The sequence below is a fragment of the Oncorhynchus gorbuscha genome, linkage group LG18 (assembly GCF_021184085.1).
Source record: "Oncorhynchus gorbuscha isolate QuinsamMale2020 ecotype Even-year linkage group LG18, OgorEven_v1.0, whole genome shotgun sequence".
Lineage (NCBI taxonomy): Eukaryota > Metazoa > Chordata > Actinopteri > Salmoniformes > Salmonidae > Oncorhynchus > Oncorhynchus gorbuscha.
In genome coordinates, this window is record NC_060190.1 from 62,351,183 (window position 1) to 62,363,706 (window position 12,524).

General features: G+C 43.6%; 1 protein-coding gene across 9 annotated transcripts in view; it reads right to left on the reverse strand.

The window, feature by feature from the left end:
- Positions 1-12,524, reverse strand: part of LOC124003597 (forkhead box protein P1-B-like) — a 247,620-nt gene that overhangs the window by 41,085 nt on the left and 194,011 nt on the right. For all 9 annotated transcript variants that reach the window (XM_046311984.1, XM_046311980.1, XM_046311979.1 and 6 more), the window contains one exon: positions 7,457-7,643. In XM_046311984.1, the coding sequence (XP_046167940.1) occupies positions 7,457-7,643 (187 nt within the window). The remainder of the gene's footprint in view (positions 1-7,456; positions 7,644-12,524) is intronic.

Below are 12,524 nucleotides of genomic sequence, written 5' to 3' on the forward strand. Positions count from 1 at the left end.
GGCGGCTTCGTGGCGTTGGGCAGTCTCCTGGTGGTGGGACAGCATGGCAACAAGGTCCTGGGAACTGGCTGCCTCTGGGTTCATTTATGGCTCTGTGTTTCTGTCAGGACCCGGTTACGAACCCGGATCTCCGGAGTGAGAAACAGTCACTTAACCAACTGAGCCACGAATAGTCGGCAGAACCCAGAAGATGAGGCAGACACAGCAGTACTTGAGACGGTGTATTTAATGAAGTAAAAAGTGAAGTTCTTCAGGAAAACATGTAACTCCACAACCTCAAAAGGAATCCTACAAGAACAAAGGTAATCCTCCAAGACAAAAAAGGTAAATCCACAAGGTGGAAGGTAAAGCACAAAAAAGCCTCAAAAGATACTCAAAAAAACAAACAAACAAGAACAAAAAAACAGAATTCCACAAGAGAGTCCACCGGGATCAACAAGAGTTCTCAGAGTACTAGGGCTGGGTGCTAACATACAAACACAGAGCAAAGAACAGAGGAAAACAAAGGGTTTAAATACAATCAGGGGAAACGAGGCACAGGTGTAAATAATAATGGGGATCAAGGGAAAACAAAAGGTCAAAAGGCACAATGGGGGCATCTAGTGACCAAAAACCGGAACAACCCTGGCCAAATCCTGACACATCTCTCTATCTCCATGTCTCTCTCTCTCCTTCTCTCTATCTCCATGTCACTCCCTCTCCATCTTCATGTCTCTCTCTCCATCTCCCTCCCTCTCCATCTCTCTCCTTCTCTCTATCTCCATCTCTCTCTCCTCTCTATCTCCATGTCTCTCTCTCTCCCTCTCCATTTCTCTCTCTCTCCCTCTCCATGTCTCTCTCTCTCCATCTCCATGTCTCTCTCTCTCTCCATCTCTCTCTCCTTCTTTCTATCTCCATGTCTCTCTCTCTCCATCTCCCTCTCCATCTCTCTCTCCCTCTCCATTTTCTCTCTCTCCATCTCCATGTCTCTCTCTCTCCATCTCTCTATCTCCATGTCTTTCTCTCTCAATCTCCATGTCTCTCTCTCTCCCTCTCCATCTCTCTCTATCTCCATGTCTCTCCCTCTCCATGTCTCTCCCTCTCCATGTCTCTCCCTCTCCATCTCCATGTCTCTCTCTCTCCATTTCCCTCTCTCTCGCTCCCTCTCCATCTCTCTATCTCCATGTCTCTCTCTCTCCATCTCCATGTCTCTCTCTCTCTCTCCTTCTCTCTATCTCCATGTCTCTCTCTCTCCATCTCCATGTCTCTCTCTCTCCTTCTCTCTATCTCCATGTCTCTCTCTCTCCATCTCCATGTCTCTCTCTCTCCCTCTCCATCTATCTCCATGTCTCTCCCTCTCCATGTCTCTCTCTCTCCATCTCCCTATCTCCATGTCTCTCTCTCTCCATCTCCATGTCTCTCTCTCTCCCTCTCCATTTATCTCTCCTTCTCTCTATCTCCATGTCTCTCTCCATCTCCAAGTCTCTCTCTCTCCCTCTCCATCTCTCTCTCCTTCTCTCCATCTCCATGTCTCTCTCTCTCCCTCTCCATCTCTCTCTCCTTCTCTCCATCTCCATGTCTCTCTCTCTCCCTCTCCATCTCTCTCTCCTTCTCTCTATCTCCATGTCTCTCCCTCTCCATCTTCATGTCTCTCTCTCTCTCCATGTCTCTCCCTCTCCATGTCTCTCCCTCTCCATGTCTCTCTCCTCTCGCTCCCTCTCCATCTCTCTATCTCCATGTCTCTCTCCATCTCCTCTCCTTCTCTCCATCTCCATGTCTCTCTCTCTCCTCTCCATCTCTCTCTCATGTCTCCTCTCCATCTCTCTCTCTCCATCTCTCCATCTCCATCTCCATGTCTCTCTCTCTCTCCTCTCCATCTCTCTATCTCCATGTCTTCTCTCTATCTCCATGTCTCTCCCTCTCCATCTCTCATGTCTCTCTCTCTCTCCATGTCTCTCCTCTCATCTCCATGTCTCTCTCTCTCTCTCCCTCTCTCTCCCTCTCCATGTCTCTCTCCTCTCCATGTCTCCTGTCTCTCTCTCTCTCTCCTTCTCTCCATCTCCATGTCTCTCTCTCTCCATCTCCCATCTCTCTCTCTCCATCTCCATGTCTCTCTCTCTCTCCATCTCTCTCTCTCTCTCCTTCTCTCTATCTCCATGTCTCTCCCTCTCCATCTCCATGTCTCTCCTCTCTCTCTATCTCCTCTCTCTCCTCTCCATGTCTCTCTCTCTCCCTCTCTCTCTATCTCCATGTCTCTCTCTCTCCATCTCCATGTCTCTCTCTCTCCATCTCCATCTCTCTCTCTCTCTCTCCATGTCTCTCTCTCTCTCTCCATCTCCATGTCTCTCTCCATCTCCTCTCTCTCTCCATCTCCATGTCTCTCTCTCTCCATCTCCATGTCTCATGTCTCTCCTCTCTCCATGTCTCTCCCTCTCCATGTCTCTCCCTCTCCATGTCTCTCTCTCTCTCCATCTCCATCTCCATGTCTCTCTCATCTCTCCATCTCCTGTCTCATCTCATGTCTCCCTCTCCATTTCTCTCTCCATGTCTCTCTCTCTCGCTCCCTCTCTCTATCTCCATCTCTCTCTCTCCATCTCCATGTCTCTCTCCATCTCCATCTCCATGTCTCTCTCTCTCTCCTCTCCATCTCCTCTCTCCTCTCTCTCCATCTCCATGTCTCTCTCTATCTCCTCCATTTCTCTCCTTCTCTCTATCTCCATGTCTCTCCCTCTCCATCTTCATGTCTCTCTCTCCATGTCTCTCCCTCTCCATCTTCATGTCTCTCCCTCTCTCCATCTTCATCTCTCTCTCCATGTCTCTCTCTCTCCCTCTCCATCTCTCTCCATGTCTCTCTCTCCTCCTCTCTATCTCCATGTCTCTCTCCCTCCCTCTCCATCTCTCTATCTCCATGTCTCTCCTTCTGTCCATCTCTCCCTCCCTCTCCATCTCTCTATCTTCATGTCTCTCTCTCTCTCCATATCTCTCCCTCTCCATCTCTCTCTCTCTCACACACAAAATGAGTGCAGCATAGGGATGGGGAATTTAAGTCAGATACAGATTGGATGCATTTAATTGAAATAAGCAAATCATTGAACTAAGAGGCCTGGCTCACAGGGGTATCACAGGGGTATTTCTCTCATCACATCCCGAAACTCCGAGCAGGATGAATGACAGACAAACATATCTTCACCATATTGGTGTGATTCAGTCAGGATCCCTGTCTGTGAGTGAGGGCTCTTTGAGGCTGCTAAAAGCTGGAGCAACGTCTCATCTGCGCCGGCAGTGATTGAATTTCTCCTCCTTCCTTAAGACGGAAGTGAAAAGGCTGTGAATAATGCCAGTGGATGCACTTAAGGTTTTAGTTGCAGGCGTCACTGTGCCTGGGCAGACTTGATATGACACATGAAACTAACTACATGGTACTTAGGGCTAGCTGTAAACCAATCTGAGCCCGGACGGGAAAGCAGGTCCATCAGCAGAGTGGCTTGTTTCTGTTGCATGACAAAAGGACTTACAAAACCACATCAATTAAAAGTTCATTAAGTTCAGCGCTAGGAGGATGAGTGGATGCTCTCTATTTACACGCAGCCCAGGCCATTATCTAAAACCTGATTATTCAAATCCCTGGATTATAACAGACATTTCTCACAGCCTTGCATGGAATAAGCACGCCACATAATATTTCCTTAATTTTCTATTCTTCCCAAGGATTCTGATTAGAATGGTGTCTGCATCATCAAAAGAGAGGAATAATGTTCTTTATAGTTATATGATTTAAGCACATGGAAATTAACACAAGCAGGATTATTGGTTGTATGAATTTAAATAAGCATCATGCAGTGTTTAATAGGGATTTTTTAATGCTCATTTATGTCAGTCATCTATATTTTAAAGCCGGGTTTGGAAACCTTTTTTGCCATCCACAGCAGAGAGACGGGTGAGAAATCACCTGTTTGGGTTTCTACTGTGAATATTCAACCCCAGATTGCCTCCTTCACTTGAACGTGTGCTAAACTGCTGTTGACGTCTTTTTTCATCTCTGTCAGGGAGCGCAAGGCGTCGGGGGCAGCCTTTCACACACGTCTTCTCCAATGTTTCATGGAGCCTTCAGCTGGACCTTGTTGTTTCTCTCTTCCCACTGATGGTTGTTGTTGTTGGTTCACATCTGAAGACGTGTGATGGAGAGAGCGTGTCAATATTTCCCCCTCCGATTCATCTTCAGCCACAGGGACGAGAGCACTGACGGACTGGCTAACTGACTGACTGGCTAACTGACTGACTGAGCAGACTAGATGCATCAGAGCCTGTGGATACTGTCTGCAGTGAGCTAGGAGAGGTGTCACTGAAGCTTGATGTGTGTGTCTGTCTGTCTGTCTGTCTGTCTGTCTGTCTGTCTGTCTGTCTGTCTGTCTGTCTGTCTGTCTGTCTGTCTGTCTGTCTGTCTGTCTGTCTGTCTGTCTGTCTGTCTGTCTGTCTGTCTGTCTGTCTGTCTGTCTGTCTGTCTGTCTGTCTGTCTGTCTGTCTGTCTGTCTGTCTGTCTGTCTGTCTGTGTGTGTGTGTGTGTGTGTGTGTGTGTGTGTGTGTGTGTGTGTGTGTGTGTGTGTGTGTGTGTGTGTGTGTGTGTGTGTGTGTGTGTGTGTGTGTGTGTGTGTGTGTGTGTGTGTGCGCGCGAGTGTGGCTGGAACAGTGTGTGAAAAGGACAGGGGGGGTCTATCTTTGTTTCCATGTAACGTTGTAGCGAAATATGGACATTTTGTGAGACCTTATAATCAAAATATATGAAAGGAGAGTCAAAATACTGATGTCATACCACTTGACCTAAAATGTCTCACATTATCTTTAAATAAATGTACACCACTGTTCAAAAGTCGGGGTCACTTGTTTTTGAAAGAAAAGGAAATGTTTTGTCCATTAAAATAACATCAAATTGATCAGAAATACAGTGTAGACATTGTTAATGTAAATTACTATTGTAGCTGGAAATTGCAGATGTATGGAATATCTACATAGGCGTACAGAAACCCATTATCAGCAACCATCACTCCTGTGTTCCAATGTCACGTTGTGTTAGCTAATCCAAGTTTATAATTTTAAAAGGCTAATTGATCATTGAAAACCCTTTTGCAATTATGTTAGCACAGCTAAAAACTGTTTTCTGATTAAAGAAGCAATAAAACTGGCCATCTTCAGACTAGTTAAGTATCTGTACTATTCCCCTAACCAGAATAGAAAGAGGAGTGGGAGGCCCCGGTGCACAACTGAGCAAGAAGACAAGTACATTAGAGTGTCTAGTTTGAGAAACAGACACCTCACAAGTTCTCAACTGGGCCAGCATCCCGGAGTCTCCTCTTCACCGTTGACGTTGAGACTGGTGTTTTGCGGGTACTATTTAATTAAGCTGCCAGTTGAGGACTTGTGAGGCATCTGTTTCTCAAACTAGACACTCTAATGTACTTGTCCTCTTGCTCAGTTGTGCACCGGGGCCTCCCACTCCTCTTTCTATTCTGGTTAGGGCCAGTTTGCGCTGTTCTGTGAAGGGAGTAGTACACAGCGTTGTACGAGATCTCCAGTTTCTTGGCAATTTCTCACATGGAATAGTCTTCATTTCTCAGAACAAGAATAGACTAATGAGTTTCTGAAGATAGTTCTTTGTTTCTGGCCATTTTGAGCCTGTAATCGAACCCACAAATTCTGATGCTCCAGATACTCAACTAGTCTACAGAAGGCCAGTTTCGTTGCTTCTTTAATAAGCACAACAGTTTTCAGCTGTGTTAACACAATTGCAAAATTGTTTTCTGACGGTCAATTGGCCCTTTGAAATGATACATCTGGATTAGCGAACACAACGTCACATTGGAACACAGGAGTGATGGTTGCTGATAATGTGCTTCTGTACGCCTATGTAGATATTCCATTATCAATCAGCCGTTTCCAGCTACAAATAGTCATTTACAACATAAACAATGTCTACACTGTATTTCTGATCAATTTGATGTTCTTTTAATGGACAAAACATGTGCTTTTCTTTCAAAAACAAGGACATTCCTAAGTGACCCCAAACGTTTGAACGGTAGTGTATGTGATGAACGAGTATTCCATAATCAGTAAAACATATAGCATTTATTTGCTTCCAAATAAGGCATTCCAAGTTCCCTCATTACGATTGAGAGCAGTGTGAGATCTCCACTACCACCATAGAACACTATTTATCTGCCTGCCTGCGTTTGAATCTCTCTCCACCTCCCTAGGCTTGATGGTTTATAGTGCTAAACGTGTTTTCATCTGCAGTGCTTTCATAATGACACATAGGTTTTGATCAGCGAAACACAAGTCAGATGTTGTGCAGTGAGCTCATGGCGCCTGGAGGCTCCTCACCAGCAGTTCAGAGATCAGCGCCTCAGTGCAAGAAAACAAGTCAATGTGTTGGATGCCAAATTAATTCCTTCCTTAAAGACACAGTGGCTCAGGGAAATATTTCTGAAAACGTACAAATATCACGTCAAGCATCCAGTGAAAAGAGGAGTTTTCTGACATAGATCTTACATCGTATCAACATACTTTTCAAATATTTATAGTATATTTTTTTAAATCATGTAATATTAAACAGTCTCTGTTTGACATATTCAAATTAACGTTGGAATGTACTTGACTTATCTAATATAATGATAATTACTATTTGAATAAAGAATGCATTCTGAACATATTGACGCAGAGCAATTCAGACACTACAGTTCATTGACTGTCACACCTACAGAAGGCTAGTTGTCATAAACGTCGCTATCCGGAAGGAAAGCGAAGGTTGCAGTGTGTGTGTGTGTTTTTCTGTTGTTGAGAGGACGTTGGCCATTTGAATTGTATTTAACCAAACAGAGCATTGCACGTCACAGCTGCAGTTTCCTAAGTGCAACTGAAATAACAGCACCCTTGACCCTCTAATTAATAGTGTGCTGATCCCATTTCCATTACTGCAATCTAAAGTCCAAATCACTCCCTCGCTCCCAGGTGTTTCACTGCAATTCCCAGGTGCATTCTGACACACAGAACAAGCGTGTGTCTTAATGAAAACAGTAAGGTACTTACAAACTATAAATTAATATTCATCTGTGGGCAAAGCCCTATGGGAACATGTCCATCAACTTAGGCCCCTTCAAGGAATTGCAGTTTTAAATGGGGAATATGTAGGCCTCCTGTTTTCTTTATTCAAAGATGACAGTAAAGAGAATGTCACACATAATGACTTCCAGTTCTGTTTCATAAAGTAGAAAGGACACGCCTAGTTTCACCCCAGTTTAGAAAAAGAGGTCAGATTGTGGCGAATATCATAATCTGTGGTTGTTAAATCAATGAGCAGAACATCCTTAGTGATACATTCAGTCACAACCCATTCCCTGGAAATTTAAAACCTATTGTGCCCAGCGTGTTACACTAAAGCTGTTGGATCAGGAGGAAGAGGACGACAGACAAGAGAGAAACTCACCCTTCTCTCTTCAGAGAATGGCTCATGTACTGTCCATTGGTGGAGGCGTGTTGGTTGAGGAGGGGCTTCTTGGGGAGTTGTGGCGAGGACAGGTCCAGGCCGCGGCGGCCGTTGCTGTTGTTGCTGTTCTCTTCCTTCAAGTTCGTCACCTCCTTCCACAGCTGCTGAAGCTCTGCTGGATTTATGCCTGAAACAAACAAATTGGATAATTAAATCAATTAACAGCTAATCTAACTCTCTTCGTCACGTAATTAAATCAAAGGGCCTGTAAACAAAGCTGAGTATTAATGAGAAAATATCCCACTAGAGGGTAATGCACTGAGAGCTCTTGTACCCTCCCGCTCTCTCTCTGTGATCTGAAGCGTGTTTGTATACACAAATCCCTGGCATTCACGCGCATTTCATGCCCACAGTAAATAATTAACATCCAGACAAGGCATGAAATCTGAATAATCACCATCATTTCTTGTACAAGAGGAGAGGCAGAACACACACAAAAAGTTTACAATAGCAATGTTACAACCAAAACAGCCCACACCACCCCACCTCCTTCAGAAACAGGACCCTGGGGTAATATTCTGAAAAGCGCATTAATGTGCAAAATACTTAAAGCTCTGCACCGCCTCCAATTGACACAGAAGACTTAAACCTCGTTTAACGAGTCAAGCACACTGCAGCTAACACAGCAGCCTTCTAAAGAGAAACATCTCTTGAAGACAGAAGACATTTTCTTGTGTCGGAACACATACACAGAGAGAGAGCGTGATTTCTGTGCTGCTGTCTGACAGCCATCCTGACACCCTGGGCCAGATTGGGGATGAGGAAGAATAATGCTGTGTTTGTACACCCCAGTTTCCATGTCTGAGAGAACCTAGCCATTGTTTGCACACAATGTATATGTGTCTGTATATATAGTGTCTGTTACCACTAGCAGGAGAAGCCTGCTTTCATTTGACATAAATGAGGCAAAAGCTGATAAGAAAAATAATATTCCGCCCATGAGGGTAAGTTCTCTAGCCGTTTGTATTATGGTTCAGAAATGTATTTGGTTAATCCATATTTTTCATAGCATATTAAAATATCCAATATGGGAATGTGTGCACATTTGTGAATTTAATAGGAGCGCGATGGGCAAGACCACTCGTTTAACATTACAATTAATTAAATCTATTCTCAAAATGAGCAATGGCAAATGAAAGATGATTTGCACATGCTTATCTCGGGTGGGTTTATAGTCTCCAGATGTTTTATCGCTCGCTCTATAGATACCAGAAGTGGCCCTTTCAAGCGCCAGATCGTAATACATTTTGCAAAATGCTAAGTCTTAATTTATTCCTGTTGTGGAAAATAACTGTAAGATGAAGATCTCAATAAGATCAGCAAAAAATATATTTTATTTGATAAGCTACAAAAGATTTTAATTATGCTCGTAATGGAGAACATTGGCCTAATGATGCGAAGGACTCTGGAGAGACACAGGGGCTAAGAACTGTGAAATGAGTCTGATAGGATTGCTGTAAATTCACACTAGATCGTTTGCATATCAAAGAGCAGGAAATGATTGCAGGACAAATCAATAACCTTTCCACGTGCTCTCCTCTATTCTGCCTGCCCTGTATTCTCTCATTCTCTCTTTCTGTCTTACTCCTTGATGTACCTTCATCGAAGGACACAGCCCTGACAGACAAAACATGCCAAATGATTCTGTTTGCACAAAAGCATGCTAATCCTACATTTGTTGCTTCTCACTTGTCTTATTAAAGGTACATTGTTGTTTTGATGGAGGGAAGGATCCTTGGAGGGAAAGTTTTCTATGATGATGGTTTGTCTGGATGGGGAAGGTCACTGGTAGAGCGAGTGTCCTGTGCTTCGACAGCGGGAACAATAATTTTCCCCCCACTTTGTGCCCAGTGACAGTGGGCGATGTATTTTTAGCCTGTGTGGCTGACAGGGCAGCCCACTCTCCCTCAATTACCAGCCAGTCCTGGTGACCCCAACACCACTGTTTACTCAGATGAAACAGCTCCCATAGACTCCACTGATGACAGAGGTAACGGACTGGGACCAAGCGGTCTCCTTTATTTCTCTCTCTCCCCCTCTATCCTCCACTCCCACGCCCTTCTCTTATTAAACTACCTTGTCCTCATTGGATCTCTGGAAACCGAGGGTCGTTCAAGATAACACCTTGAATGACAATAAAATGTAGTGCTATGAAAATCTCAAATAGTATTATATTCTAGGTTTGGACAAACAGCTTTTTATTCTATCTGAGAAGGCAGCATCTGATTTAAATGGTAGACATAGAGTACAACATACAGTATAACACTGATGTCTAAATCTATGGTAGACATACAGTATAACACTGATCTCTAAATCCTTTTCTGTGTATCTAGTATTTTCCCTTTTTCCATTTTTCAACAAAACTATTCCACACACTACAGGTTGGAAAAACAGACAAGCACTTAAAAAAAATGTATGTTGTTGGGACACTTGATTGATCACCGGCCTGGCAACTCAATTTTACCGCTGCAGGTAGCTTAGGCACCCAGACAGGACGTGCTCCTCAACCTTTTCCTGTCCTTGTACCTCCGTACCCAGGTGACCATGTTCAAGCAAGCAGAATGTTGATTTAAGGTGCATAATGACATCAGTTGCAGGTCATCATCCACAGAATAAAAAATAGCCCCTATGCTTCGGGCTCTTTCAACTCTGCTGTTGCTTTCCACACAGAGCCAATACCATGGGGGGACGGTGACACCACTATTAGTTTATTGTTCCATCCGGCAGAGACCTCTGGTGCACCACTGTTTATGTTCCTGTAATCACCGGCCTAGTGATATGCATCCCTTAGGCCTAAAATATGTTAACTCCTAATGCTGCAGGAACTATTACCAATGTCGCGCTGCTGCACAATCAATCACTGACTGGGGGAGCGTATTACCTGCCGCTGTCCCTGATGTGCCGCTGCTGCACTGAGAACGGCTTCGTACTTTGCCACATTTTTTGCATTTGTCTTGTCACTGTCCCATTGCCCTCTCCCGGACAACTTAACTGATGTTCTCCAGCGATGAGAGCTCAGTCTGTTACAGCGCAGCCTGGGAGGCCATGGAGCCACAAAACACACTTTAGCCAATCAGGGGAGGCACGGAGAGGGGCGAGGGGCGAGCGGCGACACATACACACAACCCTGGCAGCTGCACCTGGGAGAATGGAGAGCGGAGCGTGCACTGCTGTCTCACTCACTCTCCACAGGTCAATAGGAAAGGCGTTTGGGGGGAGGAGGGGAGGTGGGCGCTGGATCAAATGTATATTTATGAGAGTTATATCCTCCCCAAACACATTGTTGTAATTTATAACAGATATTGTCTGACTGCTTCCAAGACTTTGAACATTAATGTCAAAAGAATTTACCGCAAGAGAAACAAATTAAAGTCCAGATTAAAGAGAACAACTGGTTATCATCCAAGTCACACTCTTCAAGCTTCTACTAAAATACTTCCTTCACTTCTGGTACTAAATGACTTCCTTCACTTCTGGTACTAAATGACTTCCTTCACTTCTGGTACTAAATTACTTACTTCACTTCTGTTATTAAATTACTTCCTTCACCTCTGATATTAAATGACCTCCTTCATTTCTGGTACTAAATTACTTCCTTCACTTCTGGTACTAAACTGGATGCAGTCTATCACAGTGCCATCCGTTTTGTTACCGAATCACCTTATACCACCCACCACTGCGACCTGTATGCTCTAGTTGGCTGGCCCTCGCTACATATTCGTCGCCAGACCCACTGGCTCCAGGTCATCTATAAGTCTATGCTAGGTAAAGCTCCGCCTTATCTCAGATCACTGGTCACGATAACAACACCCACCCGTAGCACACATTCCAGCAGGTGTATCTCACTGATCATCCCCAAAGCCAATACCTCATTTGGCCGCATTTCCTTACAGTTCTCTGCTGCCAGTGACTGGAATGAATTGAAGATAAGCTGAAGTAAGCTGAAGTTGGAGACTTTTATTTCCCTCACCAACTTTAAACATCAACTATCTGAGCAGCTAACCGATCGCTGCAGCTGTACATAGTCTATCGGTAAATAGCCCACCCAATCTCCCTACCTCATCCCCATACTGTTTTATTGTATTTACTTTTCTGCTCTTTTGCACACCAGTATATCTACTAGCACATCATCATCTGCATATCATTCCAGTGTTAATCTGCTATATTGTAATTATTCGCTCCTATGGCCTATTTATTGCCTACCTTCTCATGCCTTTTGCACACAATGTATATAGACTTTCTATTTTCTACTGTGTCATTGACTTGTTTATTGTGTTATTGGCTTGTTTATTGTTATCTTGGCCAGGTCGGGGTTGCAAAACTTGTTCTCAACTAGCCTACCTGGTTAAATAAAGGTAAAATAAAAATAAAATAAAAAATGACTTCCTTCACTTCTGGTACTAAATGACTTCCTTCACTTCTGGTACTAAATGACTTCCTTCACTTCTGGTACTAAATGACTTCCTTCACTTCTGGTACTAAATGACTTCCTTCACTTCTGGTACTAAATGACTTCCTTCACTTCTGGTACTAAATGACTTCCTTCACTTCTGGTACTAAATTACTTCCTTCACTTCTGATACTAAATGACTTCCTTCACTTCTGGTACTGAATGACTTCCTTCACTTCTGGTACTAAATGACTTCCTTCACTTATGGTACTAAATGACTTCTGGTATTAAATGATAACTCTATGTGATTATTCATGTCTATTGATAATGATTTTTTTTTACGGTCCCTATCAACATTTCCAGTAAGCATAAGACCATACAATACAAAAAATAAGCCATTTTATACATGTACAATATGCATTACACGCCTCCTTATTCTAAAACATTCAGGGCAGCTGTTAAATGTTTTGTTAAATCTATTTTCCCAGAACACCATGAGAGCACAATACAATTATAGTGCAATGAGAGAATGAATTTTCTAATAATTTGATTGTGATATCTGAATTTGAATTAAAGAGGGAAAAAAGCATATCTCTGTCTGATCATCACCTCAGTGTA